The 23,007-nt window shown below is 37.8% G+C and overlaps 1 protein-coding gene across 3 annotated transcripts; it reads left to right on the forward strand.

The window, feature by feature from the left end:
- Window positions 1–1,834: 1,834 nt before the first annotated feature.
- Window positions 1,835–19,464, forward strand: depdc1b (DEP domain containing 1B). Of its 3 annotated transcripts, none has more exons than XM_044117787.1 (11): window positions 1,835–2,000; window positions 4,163–4,428; window positions 4,674–4,818; window positions 5,144–5,271; window positions 5,369–5,499; window positions 5,594–5,641; window positions 12,335–12,475; window positions 12,563–12,729; window positions 13,987–14,163; window positions 16,085–16,267; window positions 17,421–19,464. In XM_044117787.1, the coding sequence occupies exons 1-11, from the start codon at window positions 1,953–1,955 to the stop codon at window positions 17,583–17,585; spliced, it is 1,599 nt and encodes a 532-aa protein (XP_043973722.1). In that variant the 5' UTR covers window positions 1,835–1,952; the 3' UTR covers window positions 17,586–19,464. The 3 variants fall into 3 exon arrangements, with proteins under 3 accessions (XP_043973722.1, XP_043973723.1, XP_043973721.1); XM_044117788.1 differs by having other exon boundaries at window positions 13,987–14,103; XM_044117786.1 differs by lacking the exons at window positions 1,835–2,000; window positions 4,163–4,428; window positions 4,674–4,818; ... (5 more) ...; window positions 16,085–16,267; window positions 17,421–19,464 and adding an exon at window positions 7,890–9,591 and having other exon boundaries at window positions 12,335–12,420.
- The last annotated feature ends 3,543 nt before the right edge of the window (window positions 19,465–23,007 follow it).

The following is a 23,007-nucleotide window of genomic DNA, read 5'->3' on the forward strand; positions in this document are numbered from 1 at the left end:
TAGCGTGAGTGCTGTAAGGCCTTCATTAGAGCCTTACAGCACTCAACGAAACAAGATCAACTCAATGACACTCATTTACGTTTATCTACTTAGCACCAGTGGAGCTGAATCGTATCACTGCGATTCAGCAGATGTTAGAGGACTAATTCAAGTGTTTTTCTTAGCATATAGAACTGTCTGTTTCTTAAATTTACTTTAAAAACTCAAAGCCTTTGCATTGAGTTTTTAACCAGTAGAGTCCTAAAAACATACACTTTATACAATTTCTTTTTGGAAAAATATTCGTAGAGGAATCAAATACCCCTGTCGGTAACACTTTATTTGAAGTGATATTCATAAGACTGACATGACACTGTCATAAACATGACATGACACTTATCATGAACATGAAGAAGTCTTCGTGAATGTTTTTGAATGTTGTCGTGAAGTGTCATTCACAGTGATAAAGCAAAGTTGACACTTTTAATGGACTTCTAATGTGAGTCTTAATGGAACTTAGCATTGAAAGTTAAATTTTTTACCAAATGATATTTCATGACAACTTCATGAAGAATCCTTCATCTTCATGACAGGTGTTATGTCATGTCATATGTCAACTATTATGGATCAGCTTTTTGATTTAATTGCTTTAACACATGACATCTACCTTACGGCACATCTACTGCGGCAGCATACACACCACATGAGCCAGGCTGCCACAGATATTTTTGGACATGTTGAAATATTTGACAATTGTGATAAAGTGATAACTTCTCTACAAGTCTTAGCTCGTTTTTGAGGACAGAATTAAACAACGTCTGAGATCAAACATTTTAGGGTGTTGATGTAGCTCTCCAGGTCGTTATTAATTATATTCCTCTGTCATTAATCATTTCACTGATGATACAACCTGGATGTGAAAGACTGTTTATTTCAGCAGTGCAAATTAATGGATAGATATTAGGCCTTTGGATTTTACCTAGTGTAAACAAAACAATCTAAAAAACCCTGTAGAGAACACAGCTCTCCAGCTGTCCCAAGGGTTTCTTTTTTAAAGCAGTTTTCTAGGTATTGCACATCTTTTGAGTAGCTTTGAGCCTCTTTAGACTATTTACCACAGGGGTCCACTTCTGATTTGAAGGTCACCTCTGCAGACACATGCAGTTTTTCCTTCCTGAAGATACCTGCAGTCATTGTTATTTTGAAAGCTTAGTATTACCGTCCTTTGATTATGCTTAATCTGAGCACTTGAAACTAAAGTCAAATTCCTTGTTTGTGCATATAATCTTTGCCAACAAAAAGTTCATTTGAATTAAAAGACTATACCAGCAGCTTGCCATCATTGCATTACTATAGGATAGTTCAAAAATGTCTAGGTACAATCTGCACTTTGATTGTGGTCAATTCACTCATACATATATGGCTATACAGTGTATTTATAAATATTTATAAGTACTTTTAATATTGACAGAAACTGAGGCATTAACAGCAATAGTCCTGGGTAAAAACAAAGTTTGATCTTACTGTTTTCAAGTTCTAACCAATCAGAAATCATCTGTAATCTACCTGTAATAAATTGACTTTTAAATTGATGTATTGCTGTAATATCCACTCAAAGGGATTCAACGTGCACAGTTGCGCTCACAAACGCGCACACATTCAGAACTTCGTCAAATTCAGACAATTTTACACGTTAAAACCTAAAACTGAGTCAGTAGTGTCTTTTTTAAAAAGTATTTTCGTGTCAATCCAGTAGTCTGCCTCGTCAATCATCGCCCCTTCTAGCTTTACTGTGCAGGTCACGTGACTAGTTCGCCGTCCAGTCACGTTGCCTAATCCGAGTGACGCACCAGATTCAAAGTTGGCAGCAACGCCTCCGTCCAGGTTTCTCTGGCTCACTTTCTTATCGCTGTTTTGGGATATTTTTAAAATACTTTATAGCTTCATGTTTTCGCTCGTGTGGCTGTAAGGGCATGGAAGGCCAAGTTATCGGACCCGGGCCATACCGGGCCACGAAGCTGGTGAGTTTCTTGCTCGTTTGGGTAACCTGACGTGGAAAAGTTTTCGCTGACGTTGTCCGTTAGTTTTAACGTTCATGTTAAACAAAACTTAGCTTAGGGTTAATGTTTCTTATCCAAAAGGTTATTTATTTACATGTATTACCATTTGATGTTTAGAACTAGTATCAGAAAACCCAAGTCTCTGTTATTACAGAGGCGTTTCAAGCTAGTAAATTTCAGGTACTCAAGCCTTGTAACGAAGGCACTTTACTTTGCCAGCAACTTACAGAACACTTTATTTAGTAAAAAAAACTTTTCTTGGATGTGTCTTTTCCTTGTGATTGTCAGTGGTGTATAAAGCTTGTTCTTTATAATATGGCCGCTCTACAAGCCTAACTTCTATCTAAACGACTAGATTAAAATGAAATTTATTGACACCAAAACAATCAATATCGGTACTGAAAGAGAACCATAATACACAATGTACTCATTCTGTGACTTGGACCTTTGCTCCATTTGCACTTGAGTAACTGCTGAAACAAACACTATGTTTTTGGTTAAAAGGATACTTAAAGCTATTAATATCACAATAAATTTGGGTGTCAATCATTCGTTTGTCGTTTGGGTTTTTCCTAAGATGGACTAATAACACAACATACAAGAATTTGATCTGGATAGATAAATGGACACTTTTTTTCAGAAGGAGTAGAGCAATGTGGAAGCACGCAGTCCAGACAGAGTAGTGTATCGTAAAAAAAAAATAGAGATTTCTTACTTTAATTCTGAGATGGTTTAATTGAAAAGTTCGCTGTTCGGTCATAGTATTAATAGTAAAGATTCAGCATCTTAAAATGTACCAAAATGTCTTAGTGTAACATTTCTGCTGCATTAAAGTAAAAGTATCACTGAAAATATTAATGGAACAACAGAGCAGGAATTCATATTTATGCTGCTTGTATAACCTCATTGGATTAGAAGTTTTAAATAATCTTTATTCAGACAGATTTGACAGAATATTTAAAAAAAAATCACAGGAATTCACTTTAAATTCAGAGTAAATAGCTGGTTCACGTTTTAAAAACATCTTAAATTGTATGTTGTAACTCACTCCACCCTGGAAAACAACCCTATTGAAACCATTTATGCCCCATGCTGGTTTTAAATCTACATCTGAACAGAGCTGACCATGAGGATGGATTTTTATTGTAATTATATTGTGTCGTTCTATATTAAAGGCTGAGGAATACACCAAGATAAAAATATGTTGTAATTCAATTCGCCCATCCCATGCAATGGAAAATCTTCCCACACAGCAGACGCTGTGACTGCTTATAATAGGGAAACGCTCAAGTAATATTAGTTGTGCAGGTCTATTGAAAAGTCCGTGGCTTTGGCGCTGTGGCCCCAGTAAACACAATAGAAAGAGAGTGAAACAGATTCTGGGAAAAATATTGTGTTCTTTTGCTATTATTTCAAAAGGACTATTTATTTCAAGCATTATAGAATCTGTTCTGAAATTCTCTACCTTTTTAAAAAGGAGAGCTCTCATATAGTTTTCCCTTTTGTACTACAGCTAGTTACTTTTGCCATTTTTTCCAGCGATTCAGTTAATTTTCCCCAATCGTCCCAAGGCCAGTGTTAAGAATTTTGATTTATTTTCATTTGTATACTTTTATAATATTTAGCACTTGTTGAGCTTTACTGACGCTTACGCAACCTCGTCTGTCTGCTCTGAATCCGATTGACTTTATTCTTTTTTTCCCCACCCATTCAATTAACTCTATCAAGAGTTGAACGACTAAAACACTCAAATATGCAAATGTTTTGATTATACAGCTGATATATCATGTCCTAGCAATTTGAATAGCTAGAGGGGTTTAAAATGGCTGTATCCATTTGAAATTGACAGAATATTTCTGACTATATTGTAATGCATGTCGGAGATGCCGTCTATAATGACTGAAACTATAGCAACCGTCAGCTACTTTTCCAATGCAAAATTATGCATATTTGCTGATTGAACGTTCAAAGCCTTCCTGGAACTACCGAATCTCATTTCTTGTGGCAAAATATTTGATGTTTGACTTCTAATGACCACTCAGTACTTGCTCTAACATCTTAGCAGATTCTCTTTAAATTGTTTTTTTTTCTTTTTGAACACCTTCTGTGTTTTTCTAATGCAGTGGAATGAAACCATTAAACTTTTTCGTGGAGGTATGCCGTTACGGAGGCACTGGGCGAACTTTCGCTGCTACGACTGCACTTTCACCGGTTCAGAGGCGGTGGATTACCTTCATGAGCTGCTCCGAAGCAACTACAACTTTGGGCCTGAAGTAACGCGTTACCAGACTCTGCAGCTGCTCAGGAAGTTCTTTAAAGCCCATGTGATTGAAGACGTCAAAGGACGCCACGGGACAGAGGACTTTGAAGACAACAGCCATCTGTACAGGTAACGAAGCCATGGGATTTTAAAAATGCGGGGAATTTCACTTGGTAGATGAAAGATTTACTTACTCAATAATGTTGTATGTACAGATGCGTCTCAATAATATATTTTCTATTTAATGTAAATCTTATTTTAATTGGATACAAATATTGTTTTGCTCTTCCCTGGGTCTTGCCTCCAAAATCAAACTTCAAATCCTTATATTTCACTTTCGTCCCGGCTTACGTGCTGTCATCTTTCTCTTTCAGGTTCCCCACAATGTCTCCGCTCAAGACTCTTCCAACAAGACCGTCATGGAGAGACGACAGCGACCTGCCCAGGCTCATCCGCTGGGATGACTACGAGGAACTGCCTCAGAAAGAAAACGTTGCACCTCAGAAATCTGCAGTACTGGTGAGAAAAGGCCACGAACGTTTCCCTCCTTTCTGTGGCTTCATTGAGATATATGGAGATTTAAAATTACTTTCATCGACTTTTTATTTCCTGTACACACAGAAAAAAAAAGATAAATGATTCTTCTCGTTTTGGTTATTTTGCCACCCCAAATATGGATTGGGACACTTTTTGTTTTTATTTGAATGGATTTCCGCAAAAGAATACGTTCATTACTGTTCCCTCTGTCATGTAAACATTTAATCATCGGATTAAATATTACTGGATTGCTGTCTCGCTTGCCGTTGATCTTCTTTTCCCTTTCTTACTTATTCATTTCAACAAGACTTCGGACTTATGGAATAAAAGACACAGCGTTGCCATTGGAGATGTGCATGAATGCAAGCTCATACGTAGGAGGGAAGTAACTTCCAAACAAGTGGACCACATCTGGAAATCGATGACTATCACACAGTATGTTTTCATTTCACATGACTTTCATAATTCGCGTTTGTGTTTTCCGTTGTTTGTCTCGCTTTTTAATGCTAACTTTAGAGTGTTGTTCCTTTAGTTTGCAGAGAATTCTGGGCCTGAAGACTTTGGATGGAATTTTAAACCCAGCGCCTGTGAATGGGAAAGACATTGTTGTCAATATCTACAATGTTAATAAAACAGGCATAGTTGTACTGGAAAACAAAGCTGGTATGATGCTGGGTGGTTCCCTTTTCATTTGATTAAAATGTACTGTTTTATTTACTGTTATGGTTATTAAAGAACCATATTTTTGCATTTCCAGATGACATGCCATATTGGGTAATCTCAGCAATGAAATGCCTTGCAAACTGTAAGTATCTTTTAGTGCAGTGTTTTTCAACCTTTTTTGAGCCAAGGTACATTGTTTTCATTGAAAAAATCACGAGGCACACCACCAACCAAAAATGGAAACAAATGATAGTCGATAGCCGCTTATATTAAATATATAATCATTCTTATCAAAGTGTCTTGAATAGGAATCAAATAAACACAACAAAGTATTTTTTTTATCATATTTTATATTTAATATTTCAAATTGCACTTAACATGTCCACTTCAAAAGTACACCTTAACAGTGGCACAACAATGTGGTCTTAAATTTAAAGAGGTTGTAGAAAACCTCAGGTTTTTTTTTACAAACTAATTCTGTCCACAAGCACTCTGTTAGCCGGAATACAGAAAATAATTCTTATTCTCATATATGCTCTCCTGTTCTGGCCTCTATTTCATAAAACATTTCCAATGACGCTTGCAGAGACTGAAGATGCATAAGTTGACCCAGTGTGGGCACAAAACCCATATTCGGAAGACTACGTAGCATCAAAGGAAGAGAAGGGAAGTCTGGAGTCATGTGGTGCAGAATGATGCTACCAGAGGACTAGTCAGGTGGGCACTGATGGGACATTGGTGAGCCCTGTGGCACAGGCCCAAATCTGGATGGAACCAGCTCCAAATTTGAAAGACCAAGGGCCATAAGTGGTTGGCACTGTGGCTGGCGAAGTTTTCCTCCTGATGCCAGATTGTCGGGATCTGGAAGTGGTCCTACCAACATCAGTGACAAAATCATAATAATCATAATAGGTTTTGACAAAGGAAACAGATACAAAAATATAACCCAAAAGTTATACCTGTGTAAACTCTGTAAAGTGTGGAGTGCAGATACCTTTTCCCCATAGTTTTGGGCTTCCACACCACCATGTCGCTGACAGGTTTAGGATGTTTCCCCTTACAAGAAATACACAGAAACATTTCAAACTAAAGAACAAATAAAGGGGTGGCTGAGCAATTTGTTAGGACATAATGGGACTGATTTGGCACAGTTTAGATTTTTACCCAACTTGCAAATAAAACTAATTGACAGCAATTGAGCCTGTATTTTTTCACTGCCTACAAAAAAAAACATTTTCCAAACAAATTATGAGAGAAATTATATTTGCCACAAGTAATATTGAGATTACAACAACTTTTATATGGCACTCACAAAATACAAGTGGGAAAGATGCGTAAATGGCTGCGCGACACAATCAAAGGAGGAATAAAATGTGTACATAACTATATTACTGTTATTTTAAGATCATATATTTGACAATAAATGTAATTTAGTATATGTGGATCTGAAGCATCGAGCTCTGACAACTAGCTGTCCCTGGACATTATCTGACACTACAGGCTGCAGAAGTAAAGCATAGTTTCAACATCAAGCGTCATCTAGTATCTCATAACTAAGTTCCAGCATGCTTATTTTCACAAACTGTACTGGCAAATACATTTCAGAATGTCAAAATATATTTGAAAAGTTTAAACTATGTCTGTCTCCAATATTCCACGTAATTTATCAAACTAAATTAGGCTTCGTTACGATGTTTGTTTAGTTCATATCTTGTAGCTAGCGGTTAGCTCGCTAAGCTACGTCTTTTCTTACCTTGATAGCTGTGGATATATTCTTTGTGGAAGAACTTGTTTCCTTTCACACATTTGTTGGTGGGCGAATTCGCCGCTGCAATTTCCTCCGCATCAGCGAAAGAAAGTGCTGGGAAATTAAGTAATGATGATGAAAAGGACCGGAGGAGGAGAGACGTTTTTCAGGGTACTTGAATTACCGTCACCAAAACAGGAAGTGCCGCAGCCCTTTCAGATGCAGCTGCCGGTTGTCGTGAAAAAGGTCTATTCTCTTGTTTTAACGTGCAATGCTATGTACCTACAGCCATCTAGTGATAAGGAAATTACATTATTACACCGCTAGTGACTTCTACAGCACAGACACTCAAAAATGGCATATTATTTGCAGATAATTAATTCGTTTTCAAAATATTTTTTTAAACCAATTAGGTGAAATTGGATAATTTCCACGGCACACCTGACGATCACTCACGGCACACTTGGGTGCTGCGGCACAGTGGTTGAAAAACACTGGTTTAGTGTACTGCTGCAGGAACAGTGATGTCATGGGGACAAAGATCATGACATCACTCATGACATAGTGATGTCATAGACAATGACTTTGACATAGTCAGCGACCCTGTCTGTGTCAAAGTCATTGAGCTCCAAGAGTTCCAAGGTAGGATTGCTTTCTGTGATTATACGTTTGTAAAAGGATTGCTATCCAAAAACAAGACGAAAATGAGACGTTCAATACAAGAATGGGAGACCATGGAGGTTGAATTAACTGACCACGATCCTCAATCCCAAAAGAACCTCATTAAAAATGGGGATGAAAGAGCCAGAGATACAACGCGGCGATCCATAACGCCAGAGGACAACCAGACAGAAAACTCTCCGTCCAAGGAGAGAGTCCATCAAGCTGAAAAAGATTTACGGAAACAACAACAGAACACATATCAACTGAAGAAGGAAATTAAATTGCTGGAGGTTAAAAATTTTAAACTTTCCAACAACTTTAAAGGGATTTCCGCTAAATTTCTGGAAAGTGTAACTAGGATTGAGGAACTAGAAGGTCAGTTAAAAAACATGGAACAAACTCTTGCAGAGAAGACACATTCTCTCATGGCTGAAACGGCACGGAGGCGCGACTTGTCTGAGAAAGTGGCAGGACTGAAGGTGTACAGAGATCGAGCCCTTGATGCAGAAAAACTGGTGAAAGAGCTTAAAGACGACAATCAAAGATTGAAAATACAGCTAGATGCGTCTCAGCTAAAAGCAATCACATCTAGAAATGAATCAGAGAGCCTGAAAGCTGAGCTTAAAATGCAGTCTGATATATTGAAAACTAAAGAGAACACAATTGACAATTTTAAGATTGTCTTGGATGCAAAGGAAAAGATAATTGATGCTCAGAAGGAGGAGATTAAGAAACAACGCAAAGTCGCACAAGAGACAGAAATGGAGGCAAAAAGAAATCGCCAGAATGAAGAAACTTCAATGAAGCGACTAAAACACAAAGATGACGAAAATCTGAGCCTACGAAAGGAAATTACGTCACTACACAAGTCTTTGCATGATTTTGAGAGGAAGATGTCAAAACAAGAGTCGAAATACCAAGTCCTCCAGGAGAAATGTGAACGTGCTCATTCAGAAAAAGCAAACCTACAGAAAAAATATCATAAACTAAAAACTTCTGCAGCAAATCTTGAGAAAGAAATTGTTGAAACCCAGACACTCCTGGAAAAGTCCAAGCAAGAGACTCAATTTTTTAAGCATCAGGTGGAGCAGGTCAAGATAAAGCTGGTTGACACGACAGACAACAGCAAGGAAAATAAGATAAAATTTGAGAAGGACCTCCTGCGTACACGGGAAGATTACATGAAACTGGAAACGCAGAGAGAAGACGCTCTGACAAAAAACAGAAGAGCTGCAGAAGTACTTCTCAGCAATAACAGAAAAATTGGAATACAGGCCGATATCATTCGTGAACAGGAATGCAAGATCGTAGAACTAACTAAGGAAGTTCTGCGACTCCATGCGAATGAGCAGAAATTAAGAATGGTTAAAGAAACGTATTCCAAGGTGCAAAGGCTGGGGCTAAATGAAGAGAATGGAGATATTCTACTTCTCCCATACACTGACAAGAAAACGGAAAAACTCACAATGCTTCGCACTGAGAACCGCAGATTGTCCACAAAGCTGAAAGAGAAAGTGACAGAAATTGAAAATCTAAAGCTTGAGGAGGCGAATCTCCAGAATGTGATGAAGTGTCTCAAGTCTAAGTTAGACCATGTGCCGGAAGATGTAATGCTTCAAGTTCAGGAGAGTCAGACCACCATCAAAGCTCTTAGAAGGCAGAAAAAAGCACTAGAGGCAGAGGTAACTGCATATCTCACGAAAATTAAAATGCAAGAAATCAACATCAGTGAGTTGAGAAATAAAATTGCAGAGATCTCGTTTTCAAAGAAAAATAAACTTCCACCAGTTCAGTCACAAAATATCAGACTGAAACCTGAGGACTCAGACACAAAGTCTACGACGAAACCCCGAAACACTGGTTTTCTTCCGCCTCTTCTAATCAATTCATTTGAAAATGCAAAGATGTAGGCAGGATCTCAGTGTTTGAGGGAGGGTCCTCCAGGACATGTGGGAAGAAAGTGGACCATGTGGGAAGATTTTTGACAGAGGGAGAATTTTATTGATTTTTCAGGAGGGGTGGTCGACCTTCATTATTTGGGGTGGGTCCTGCAGGACATATCAGGTTTTATGGGTAGATTTTGGTCAGGGGGACCATCGTATTGACATTTCAAGAGTGTGGTCAATGCTTAGTGTTGGGGTGGGGGTCCTGCAGGATATTTGGGGTCCAATTGGACAATGTGGGTAGATTTTGGTAAGGGAGAGCATTTTATTGATTTTTCAGGAGGGGTGGTCGACCCTCATTATTTGGGGTGGGTCTTGCAGGACATTTCAGGTTTTATGGGTAGATTTTGGTCAGGGGGACCATCGTATTGACATTTCAAGAGTGTGGTCAATGCTTAGTGTTGGGGTGGGGGTCCTGCAGGATATTTGGGGTCCAATTGGACAATGTGGGTAGATTTTGGTAAGGGGGAGCATTTTATTGATTTTTCAGGAGGGGTGGTCGACCCTCATTATTTGGGGGTGGGTCTTGCAGGACATTTCAGGTTTTATGGGTAGATTTTGGTCAGGGGGAACATTGTATTGACTTTTCAAGAGTGTGGTAAATTCTTAGTGTTGGGGTGGGGTCCTGCAGGATATGTTGGGGTCAAATTGCTTCTCATTGAATTCAATTGGAAAGTGTGTCCAAACTTTTGGTCTGTACTGTATATATAAGTCATATAAGCATAGCTTATATATATGCTACATATGCTACATATATGATACATATGATAGCATATATGTAGCATATGCAGCATATATGCAACATATGATAGCATAATGCAACATATATGGTAGCATATATGTAGCATATGCAGCATATATGCAACATATGATAGCATATGCAGCATATATGCAACAAATGATAGCATATGCAGCATATATGCAACATATGATAGCATATGCAGCATATATGCAACATATGATAGCATATGCAGCATATATGCAACATATGATAGCATATGCAGCATATGCAATGATAGCATATGCAGCATATATGATAGCATATGCAGCATATATGATAGCATATGCAGCATATATGATAGCATATGCAGCATATATGATAGCATATGCAGCATATATGATAGCATATGCAGCATATATGCAGCATTAAGGGGAGCATTTTATTGATTTTTCAGGAGGGGTGGTCGACCCTCATTATTTGGGGGTGGGTCTTGCAGGACATTTCAGGTTTTATGGGTAGATTTTGGTCAGGGGGAACATTGTATTGACTTTTCAAGAGTGTGGTAAACTCTTAGTGTTGGGGTGGGGGTCCTGCAGGATATGTTGGGGTCAAATTACTTCTCATTGAATTCAATTGGAAATGTGTCCAAACTTTTGGTCTGTACTGTATATATAAGTCATATAAGCATAGCTTATATATACATACTATGCTTATATATATGCTACATATATGATACATATGATAGCATATATGTAGCCATATATGCTACATATGCTATCATATGATAGCATATATATGCCATATATGCTACATATATGCATCATATGTATCATATGATAGCATATATATGCCATATATGCTACATATATGCATCATATGTATCATATGATAGCATATATGCTATCATATGATAGCATATATATGCCATATATACTACATATATGCATCATATGTATCATATATGTAGCATATGTATAAGCATAGCTTATATATACATGCTATGCTTATATATATGCTACATATATGATACATATGATAGCATATGCTATCATATGATAGCATATATATGCCATATATGGTACATATATGCATCATATGTATCATATATGTAGCATATGTATAAGCATAACTTATATATACATGCTATGCTTATATATATGCTACATATATGATACATATGATAGCATATATGGCATATATATGCTACATATGATAGCATATATGTAGCATATATGGCATATATATGCTACATATGATAACATATGCAGCATATGTAACATATGCTACATATGTAGCATATATGTAGCTACATATATGTAGCTTATATATATGCTACATATGATAGCTTATATATATATAAGCTATCATATGTAGCATATATAAGCATAGGATATATAAGCATAGCATATATGAGCTATGCTTATATATGCTAGTGACTTCTACAGCACAGACACTCAAAAATGGCATATTATTTGCAGATAATTCGTTTTCTAAATATTTTTTTAGACCAATTAGGTGAAATTGGATAATTTCCACGGCACACCTGACGATCACTCACGGCACACTAGTGTGCCGCGGCACAGTGGTTGAGAAACACTGTTTTAGTGTATAGTTGATACTTGTAACAATTCATGACAACATTCAAAAAGTACTCCTTCATCTTCATGACAGGTGTTATGCCAGGTTTATGACAGTGTCATGTCAGTCTTATGCACAGCCTTTGAAATAAAGTGTTGCTAACCTTGGACTTTTTTCCGCCAGGGCCTGAATGCAACGACGCCAAACAGCCGCTGTACCCAGGGTTTGAGAGAGATGTTCTGAGGACCGTAGCAGATTATTATCAGAGACTAAAAGAGCCCTTGCTGACCTTCCATCTTTACGAGGTCTTTGTCAACATCCTCAGTGAGTTATTCACATTGTTGACTTTCTATACCTCATGAAGTCTTTGCCCCCTCAGAGAGCAGAACTCATCTCTTTGCATGTTTGCAGGCCTGCTACAGGAGCAGGATAAAGCCACCGAGGCTCTTCAAGTCAGCTGCCTACTGCTGCCACCACCAAACCGCAGACGGCTCCAGCTTTTACTGCGCCTCATGGCCCGCGCCTGCCACAATCCCCACCTGCCTCCTCTTAATGACACTATTGGTACCCGCACGCTGGTACAACTTCCCTCCGTTTAATCTCTATGTATAACCATATAGACTTTTTGTTTTACTGAGCTCGCGACATGTTCTGCAACTGTCAGTGTTCTAATGGGATTACACTGACTTGTAGAACATGTGTGGTGATATTTATCAAAAGCTTGCAACAGTAAGTACAGTTCTCATTCCGACCTTTTGAGAACCTAGTTCCATCAAGGTATTATACTTTTACAGCTCTATTCAAACGTTTGCCTTCTGTCACACATGGCGAGATTGTTGTTATAATTTTAGTCAGTTGTTTGATCTGTTCCTTTTTTCACTGTTGATTGATAAAGCAGCATACATCTATAGTCAGTGTTAAAAACAGCAACTGGGAACACAAGTTTAAATATCTGGTCTCTAATTCTCATGGGGTCAAAACAGGGCTGGACGAAATGGCTGAAAAAGTTGTGACGATATATGCGCTTTAGATCAGTCGATTGATAATTATTAATTATATGATCTTTTTTCTATTGTTTAAAATATTTGAAATACTGCTGAACTGTTACATTTTTTGCTTTATCCGCAGTTTTCACTCCATGCCGTTTTTCTCTGTACTTTTAAGCAGTTATGAGGCACAGTGGCAAGACTTGGAACTGCTGCTGCGCAAGTTACGCAGCAGGTTGTTGCTAGGTAACCAAAGAGTGAGTTAGTTGATGCCACCCCCAATCTCTTTTAGCTTACCAAGAGAGATTGAGCAACTAAAGCCTTCACTTTGCCTGCAATTCCCAAAATGCTGTATGTTTTTGGATCACAGTCCAGTGAATGTTCCATATATTGAATTTTCTATCAGATGTTTTATCTATTGATATTGATCACATGTAAATAGTTATTGATTTATTGTCCAAACCTAGGCCAAAATTATACATACAGGCTTGATTAAATACACAACAACCCTACTAATTTTAGGCTAAGCTAATTTTGCTTAACAAGTCGCAGAGAAAACACTTACTATTTCAGCCATCAATATGCTTCATGCAGTATTCTATGCTGCTGATATAATATCAGAACTTATATAGTTACATCCTGTATTAAAAATCCAATCTTGCTGTTAATTAGGAAACTGACTTGTTCATTGTAGGGATAGACTGTAAGGATCACCTGAAACACTGCAAGCATGCAAAATATCTTTATTTATCAAGATAGGTCGTTCATTTTGTTGGTCCTTATGCTACAGTAATTGTGTTGATAATGAAGTTGGTGCCCATTTCCTGTTCCTCTGTGATCCATGTGCAGATGGTGCAGATGTTCTCTCACTGCGTCCTGCGCTCCCCCGATGACATGGACTTGGACGAGTTGCTCGCTACCAAACTGGTGACCTTCATGATGGAGCACCACAGCGCGATCTTCCAGGTGAATGCCAAGCTGCGCTGCCAGGTTGAGGAGCATCTGTCACACTTGAAAAGAGCTCAGGTCAGTCGTGTTTAAACGGAACGCAAACATGAAACGGACGTTATAAGCCAACTTCAGCTCACTGGGTTCTGCTTTTGATTTCCATTAAATATCTGTGACTGAGGTTTTATTTCCAATTAATTGTTTTACAATTTACATACCAGAATGCACAAACTTAGTGCAAAACATGTTGGATTTTTTATTTATTATTATTTCGATTAGATTCATTCAGTTATTGAGTCATCAATCAGAGCTAAGAAGGATACTTTACGTTGAAGGACGTAAAGTATCATTCATTTGCTCCCTCACAGCTTCATTGTCAAAAAGTGTGGTCCTCTGAAGAGTTTTTTTCAATTACTCTGCACATTAATATTATTCCAAGAGCATAGGGAATCGAGAAGGCAGAGCATTGACAATTTGTATTCATTCATGGTTGACTTTTATCTGTTAATGATGAGGAATAGTAGGACTTTGAAATCACACTCTGGATGGAGTGTTGCGTATGAGTTTCTTTTTTCTTTTTTTTTTTTGCTGGAAGATATTTAGAAGTGTAGATAACTCTTCGCTTGATTCAGTAAGTTAAACCAAACTTTAAGCCCCTGGAGGCAGCTTGTAGTGCTAATTAAAAGAGACAGGTAGCCTCTGAACACCCTCTTGCTGTTTGTCAGGGAGCTCAAGAACATTTTAAACCTAATTGCACACCAGAGTATCAGTAATTATTTATGGTCCAGTAGCTGCTGTACAATGCAGAGGTCTTCAGAGGATGGCTCACCTTCAGGTTTACTACAGACTCATAGGGTCACTAAATTGAGTCAGAACAAAAATCAACTCCTGGCTCTGTTTTTGCTGCAGCATTAATGCTGTTGATAGGATGGTTATTAATAGCATTTTTCTAATCTAAGCCGATTATTGTGATAAATATAATTTCATGAGGTATTCCTGCGGCGTGTGGTGTGGCTAGAGTGATCTGGTTCACTCGGAAGAATCTCAGAACCTCTCGATCTCAAATCTTGGATATTCGGGTTTTCTTCCCTGAGGACAAACAAGAACTCAGCCTGTTGAACAACCACCATGGCGCACCAGAAAGCTCCTTTATGTTTAGTTGTTTTTCTCTTTTAAAGGTAGTCCACAAATTATCATCACTGCTTCTTCCTCGTCGGCCATGTTTCTTTGTTCTGAACTTCCGTTTGATCGCAAGGGTTTGCCAGATTTCCAGTCTGACATCTGAATGTTCGTGAGTGAAATCTGTTTGTGAATGGTGAGTTGTGTTGGCTTTGCCGTGTGGGTGGACGACACACACTGCTGGACCAAACCTGTTTTACCAACAGTATTTGATAGTTTTGTGTGGGGTCTGTCAGGTATTTAAAATCAGACAACAATTTTAACATACTGTCATGTGAACTAGACATTAGTTTTCATCAGGTATAAATTAAATTTTAAGCAAAAAAATTCTAGCAGTGGTATTCTTTTTCAGAATTTCACTCGGTATCATATTGTCTCTCTCACTAGAACACCATGTTTTCTGTTTTACATTACAGTTGTTTTTAAACGTGAGATAATTAACAACCCTAAGCATCCTCTTCCTGAGACTGCAGTCAGAGGTGTCTTTAGAATCACTGTAACAAAGACTGCTACAGCGGTTCTTTCTGCCAACAGCAACTCAAAAAATTACATAAGATGAGTTGCATCCATCATTTAATTTCCCTTTAGGATTCATAAAATATTACTGAATTGAACGCATCTTGAGAATTAAATCCTTTGTCTAGGTGGCATGCTACATAAATTTGAATGTGCACTTTAAAAAAAAAAAATTAATTAGATGAGATGTAAAGCCTCGATTATTTTGGCTGTGCTGTCAAGCATAACCACACCCTCGGCTGTACTTCTGATAGTCCAATTAAAAACTATTTTATGGGACATTTCCTTTTATTTCTTCCGTCAGATCAAATATGCAGGCTCGGATACGGATTTCAGCGCATCACCGGCTTTCTGCAAACAGATCAAGAGAGTAGACTGTGAGGAGCAGAAAGTTATAGGAACACAGATCCCCCTGCAGCAGCTGCTGGAGGGTCTGATCGCAGACCAAGAACTCCCTGCAAAAGACAAGAGGAAAAGACTCAAACAGGTACAAACAGGCACCAGAAAAAGAAATTAATCTCAAACAATAAGCTGGGAGGATGTATAACTCCTCCACATACATACCATGTAAACCACGGCATGGTCTGTTTTCTGCAGAGAATCCGACCCTAATTAACTTTATGCTGTATCGAAGACATTTTACAGAGAGCTGGACACTAGCCTGCGATAATTATGAGAAACTGTGGTGCAATACGAAAGTGTGCACATTATTTGGATTGTTGTTGGATGACCTTAACTATCATAAAACCAAATGGGAGTATAATAAATCATTTGTATGCATTTTTATTGCAGTGTTTCCTCTAGTGGGTTGGCCATGGGGCTTACGGAGACGTAATTATTTTTTCTTTTATGACTCCCCCAGCTTTCTTTTAATACCAGCTGTAGAGCAGTTGATTGGTGTAATCTATGTAATGACCATTAATACAAACAAATGCAACAGCTATTGAAGAAATACTTGAAAATGTCTTGAATACATTTACATATTTGGCAGAATTTTCCTCAGGGGGAAAAAATTTTAAAATGTTCTCTGTGATTCATGAACTGCGTTTATGTATCTCTCACATAAGTCTGTCTTTATCTGCTGTATCTTTCTCTTCCTACCTTTATAATGTAAGTCTTTTCTTACTGAGGTTAGGAGGGAGAGGGCATTTCCCCTCAGATATCCAATCAGATCAACACCTTTCTTTCAGTGATGACTGGATTTTTCAGTTCCAGAACATTTTGAGTAACGGAACCAGTTGTCAAACAGCATTTGGCTCTGTTCACGCCTGGTGCTGACTGTAGGGGTGACTACATCGAGACAGTTTAAGAAAACATTTAGATCAACTGAAAAGGCTCTGTGGATGCATTCTTCCAAATGTGAGTCAGTTTTGTCCTGAACCTTGATAAAAGACACCATCTACAGTTTATTAGACTCTAAGCCATCATTAGTTTCTGATAGGAAGTAGTGTTTCTGTTCTGCTCCAGGCAAAATGCGTTCTCCGAAAAGGAAAGTCTTGTCTTTGAATTTCTGTTTCAATATGACTTGTTAAATCATTGATAACTACGACTAACAGAAATTCTGCCGAGACTCTGGGTGTGATTTACAAAGATGTTTTGACATTCTACTTGATAACAAATTACATTTCTTCCCCTTTCAGTTCCAGAAGTCTTACCCAGAGGTGTACCAAAAACGATTTCCCACTGAGGAAAGTAAAGCTGCTGTCATTCCTGAGAAAGCCCCACGGCTCAAGCCTCACCTTGTGCTTTTCAACCTCAAGAAACCATTCCAGCCTTTTCAGAGAAGCTGGAGTTTTAGGGCATGAGCCACCACTACGGATGCTTCTTTCTGCTTCAACCTCCAAAATCCATCCCAACTTCATTTAATCACAAAGCACTACAATTGTAGCTTTAGCTGTGGGTGGACTGGCCACAGTTTTGCTACATTTTATTAACAATAGTTCGATTTCAATGATCAAATTGGTTTCTGTGGTATTGTTAGGCATAAAGGCAAATTTAGTCAATTTTTATAATCCCAAGGGATTTTTGCCTTTCCACATAATCTATTTTGGCAGATGAACACTTGCACTTATCATCATGTGGGAGGGTGAACAGATCTTTTTCTAAGGGCACGTATCATATTTTCTACAACTTGTATGTTAAGGTTTAAGCTCCAAGTCAAGACAAAATATGTATGGGGCAACATTGTGTTCAAAATGTTAAACTCTGGCATTGATGCATATCACAAAATTCATCTCAGATAAAAGTAGTGATGACAAACTCTTAAGTTTTGATATAAATTCATAAAGTAAGGAGTGATATAACCATTTGTCCAGATAAGAGAACAAAGTTAGATGTGTTATCTCAAAGCCATGGCTTGGAGACCTAGTAGACAAGCAACCTATCCAGGCATTTAAAAGTAGAGATGCAAATCTTCCAGTGTCTTGCAATCTCGAATTTTAGGGTCCTGATTCGATTCAGAAACAACATTAAATTCAGAAACAATTTTTGTCTTTTCAAATGATCTACAGATTTTGTTTAAGTAATCTGACTGACAAGGGGAAAACACAGTGTAAACAAATAGAATATTTAAAACAATTTTATAAGGTTGCCTACTATATCAAATTCCATCAGTTTATATTTAAACTAATATAGGGTCTCTGCCACTTAAAGTACCAGCTAAGTTAGCTTAGCTTAGCTGCCTGGCTTTTTTTTTTTTTCATTAAAAAGAATATACACATTATCACTCCCTGCTGTACTTGTCAGCATTTAACTGCAGTAAATTGAAGCTGACGTCGAAACGTTATTCCAAGACCATCATCAGTCACACGACTTAAACTCATTAAGCCTGTCTGACATTAGTATTTGCATAAAACATTGTTTAGCTATTAAAGGAGACTTCACGCTATTTTTACACATGGTAAGGTCTATATAATTTGTTTATTTGATACTAAATAAAAAGACATTACAAAGAACGATGGAATATTATTTGCCCTTTGAGAAAAGTTTTGTTTTGTTTGTTTTTTTTTCTTTCTTTTTTCCCAAAACTTGAAATGATGATATAATTGATGTAATAACACTGGAGTTATCAGTCATCTTAAAATAAATATTTTGAATTTATGCTTTTTTTATTTTATTTTATAGATACAAAAAAAAACTGAAGTTGCTTAGATAAAAGTTTCAAAAGTATTGACAAGTTTTGTGTGTAGATTATCCCACCTCGTTCAGTATTGATCATGTGAATTCCTCAATTTTCTAAGAGATGATTTTTCTGTTACATATCAGATATTTTTGATGCATTTGTTACTCAGTGGATTAAGTTAGGGGCAGAAATGTCCATGTTTTGCTGTAATGATAATGATGCTGAATTTAGGCAGCTTAATTGTTTACTAATTTTTAATAATGTAATAATTTACCTACTGTAAATGAACATATCAAATGGTTCTGTAGAACTGCTCACTCAGAACAGAATCATGAATGGATTCAAACTTGACTGGTACTTTAACAACCACTTTATAAACAGACTTAGACTGTCTTGATGTATTTCTTTCCTTTCATTATTAACATTTCTTTCTAATGTTTTTTTTTTGTATAACTGCACTGTCGAGACCTCATCTCATGTTTTTATGTGATGCTTTTTGTTATGCATATATGTCTTACTTCCTTAAATGGTACTTATTTCATTTACTTCCCCCCCCCCACCCTCCCCTCATGATCTTAAATGCAGCTACCAATTTAATTTAATATCTGCTTGTTCTCCCATGTCAATCAATTTTCTATTCACATAATTTGAAACCTGAAATGTCAGTATGTGGATTTTCATAATTTTTAATGCTGGAATAGCTGTTACACCTGAATTGCTGCTCAGTGTGGTAAAAGGAAACACTGGAGGAAAGTCAATTTAATTTCTAATTATCTTAATAAAAAGATGTCACTGTTTTATATTACACTGCTGTGTTTATTTTGAGTGTTATTGTCTACGATGCAAATTCTGCCCCAGGATATCGTCTGCTTCTGTTCTGATGAGCTGAGTTAATGTGTTGCTGATGCTCAGGATAAATTTGTTACAATTGAGTGATAATAGATTCTTAATGATCTGCTGATACAGCTGATAAAATAGAAGTACATCAATCTCAGCTTTCATTTATTTGCTTTTTTTTATATATATATACACTCAATTTTTAAATGTAAAATGCATTGTTCTAGCTGGTATTACCAGAAACAAAAACAGTGTTGTGAATTAGCTTTTTGTCTCAAAGGAGGAATCAAGATATTCTGCTTGAAATGACTCTCCAGTGAAACCAGGCTGCTGCAAAATTAGTTTTTAACATAACGGGGAAACTCTGACACTGTCACTGTAACTTTAGGGCGCGGTTCATGACACCCGTCTGCTCCATCGCTACAGAATTTATGGATATATAAATGTAGCAAATGATTCGGTAGTATGTAATCTGGGTAGAGATTTGCCAGGGGCTCTACAAAAGTAAGAGCATATTTAATTCAAAATAATACTACGTGGGTAAGAGTACAAAGTTGTCACCAAAATACAAGCTCAAAAGCATTTTGTGAAGAAAGGGGGTTTGTCCTGTCAGACTGTCAGTTCCTGAAACCACACACACACAAAACCTTGTAAAAGCGAACAGGGGTCTCCATCTCTTAAGATTGCAAAAGGCAATAGTTTTAAAAAAATATATTCACACAAAGAAATAGAAAATTATTCTTTGTTTTGTTAATGATATAAAAATTGTACAAATAAACATCTAGCAATAAGAAATGTGAAACCCAATGTTCCAAATCTCAGTTTTTCTCAACATAAAGTTTTCAGAAGCCAATAAATACATGGGAATAAATATGTTCTGAGAGTGCAAACGACTATCAGTGATGTGAGAAATTTACATCGCCTCCTAACGGCCCCGCAGCTGTGGAATAAGTTTCGAACTTCAGTCCTCTTGACAGTGTCTGAGGATTGATTTTTCATTCCTAGTAAATATTTGATCTTCCTTGTAGCGTGTTAGGTCAGTGAATCAACAGCTTACTGGTTCACTGTTAGATTTTTTTGTTTTTGTTTAATGTCAAATAGTGGAAATAATATCTGTCTGATTCAAACTGATTACTTAGAAATAGAGTTAATGGCGACTGACTACTAATTAGATCAGATTCAAGTCTTGATACTGTTGACGTGCCTCCCTTCTGCCTATATGAAATAGAATAATCATCCTCCCTAATTTGCATGCATTACCGTGAACTCAGTTGAAAGTGATTGGTGAGAAATGTGCTTCGGGTATTAATTAGAAAGCAGTCAGATTCTCTGAAGGAGAGCTCACTCACTGATGAACCCCTCTGGATTTTTTTCCCATTAAGACACACGCCTGACCTCTGCTTCATACGCCAACATCATGTTTGTGTGCACAGCTCTGACGTTGACCTGTCTGATAATCTGGAAGATCTAAGGCTCATCCTGGGATGACTCTTAGATTAATTTCTTTTCGAAATTGGTCAAAGTCAACAACTTTTTTTTTTTTTTTTGACAAATAACATAAGACGAGAGTTTCAGATGTCGTTGCTCTACATGTGGCTCTGCTTCTGCACATGTTTTGCAAACCTCATGAACAAAGGGACGTTGAATTACTTTTGCTTTTAGGCGAATGATGATGGCTGGTTGCAGTTTAAGACGCAATACTGGAGACTAACGACTCTCTGGAAATCATCGTCTTATAAAGAGATGCAGCGACTAATGAATATTGCTACCTGGTCTTTTGTCTTCATTATTCCTCAGGCTTTGTCGGTGCATTAATATTCGGCCCTACTTGTGCATAGATAGTAGAGTAAGTGACCGTTTCGGGGCGATGGGGAATTAGCTGATCTCTCAGCAGTGGAGTGAAGGAGTGGGAATTAACTCCATCATCAGGGACCTCTTTAGCCTTTGTAGCCATGACTGCACCGCCTGACCCGAATACAAAGCAGGCTATTTGCCTTCAGATATCAAGATATCAAGGACTCAGATCCTGCCCAGCATTGCGTTCAGATCCACTCAGCACATTTGTTCCTTAAACAGCACCGAGAGGCAGTCTTCTGGCAAACCGACCCGAACATACGTGAAAACAGCCTCGGATGCTGAGATCAAATGAGGTGTTTCGAACGCCCACCACTCGTTTCACAAGTCCTTTTAAAATTCATTTTCTTATTTTGGATTTTTTTTTGTGTGTGTGTATTATTTATTGTTATTAACAATTACTGAATAATTCTCTCTTTTTTTTAATAACAACAAAACAACATATTCCAGTGTGTCCAATAATGCTGAAGCACATTTTTATTTTCTCTCTTTTGGCACACAGTTGCCTCTCGATTTGCAACAGGAAATGAAGTTTTGATTGTGCGAGGAGAGAAAAATACATGTAAATGGTTTCTTTCTGCCCTGCACTCGGATTTGTTATGAAGCTATCAAGGTTAGTTGTACCCAGGGAGGATTTTTAGGCAGTGTGTCTCTGTGACTGAGACCACGCTCTCCAGTTGGGAAAGACCACACTGTTACCCTAATGCTTTTCTGGGAACAGATGTGTTGTGGCGGTAATTGGGTTTTCACTCTGCGAGGGTTGTGCCTAGCCCGCGTCTCGCTAGATCATGACGACCTCGAAGCCACACATTACAGGGAAGTTGGGGGGGAGAGTAAAAGTACGTATAAATTGTCCTATTGTCAAGAGTGGAAATATTTCTAATGGCTGATACTAATTTAATGGGTTAGGATTTACTAACGCTGCTAGTGGCAACAATAGTTGCATTTCACAACTTCTCTTACTATTAAATAAATGTCTTGGTGGGAGTGTTACATTGTTTTTTAGCTTCATACCATGTTATAAAGTTATTCCCGCATCAAAAACAAACCTGCAGTGTTGCTTTGATTCTTTCATGCATGTTTGAGGAATCCTTGAATCCCCTGTGGAGGCCCATTAGGGGATGCCTAAACAATTGAACTTACAAAGCACCTCTTTCCACTCAGCTCCTCCAGACTAGTGGCAGCAGGAATTGAAGGAATTTTGAAGGCCTGCAAAACCTTTTGGATGCCATGCCTCCTCTTACGCTCTACATCAAACTATTGCGGCCTTTCAGACAAAGCACGTTGCGATCGTAATGTGATCTGTGCCGGCTTCGCTGCTTCAGAGCCCGATTTTGCTAACTGATGGATCCGAGAATTCTGTTTTCCTCTGGGAAAAAACCAGAAGAGGAATGTCCGGCCATCACTGCGTGGCC

This window comes from Gambusia affinis, linkage group LG05, assembly GCF_019740435.1.
Source record: "Gambusia affinis linkage group LG05, SWU_Gaff_1.0, whole genome shotgun sequence".
NCBI lineage: Eukaryota > Metazoa > Chordata > Actinopteri > Cyprinodontiformes > Poeciliidae > Gambusia > Gambusia affinis.

Coding starts and splice junctions, on each gene's coding strand:
- depdc1b (XM_044117786.1), top strand. CDS start 7,951: ATGAGACGTTCAATACAAGAATGGGAGACCATGGAGGTTGAATTAACT. Junction 9,592..12,334: donor AAAAAGCACTAGAGGCAGAG/GTAACTGCATAT, acceptor TTTTTCCGCCAG/GGCCTGAATGCAACGACGCC.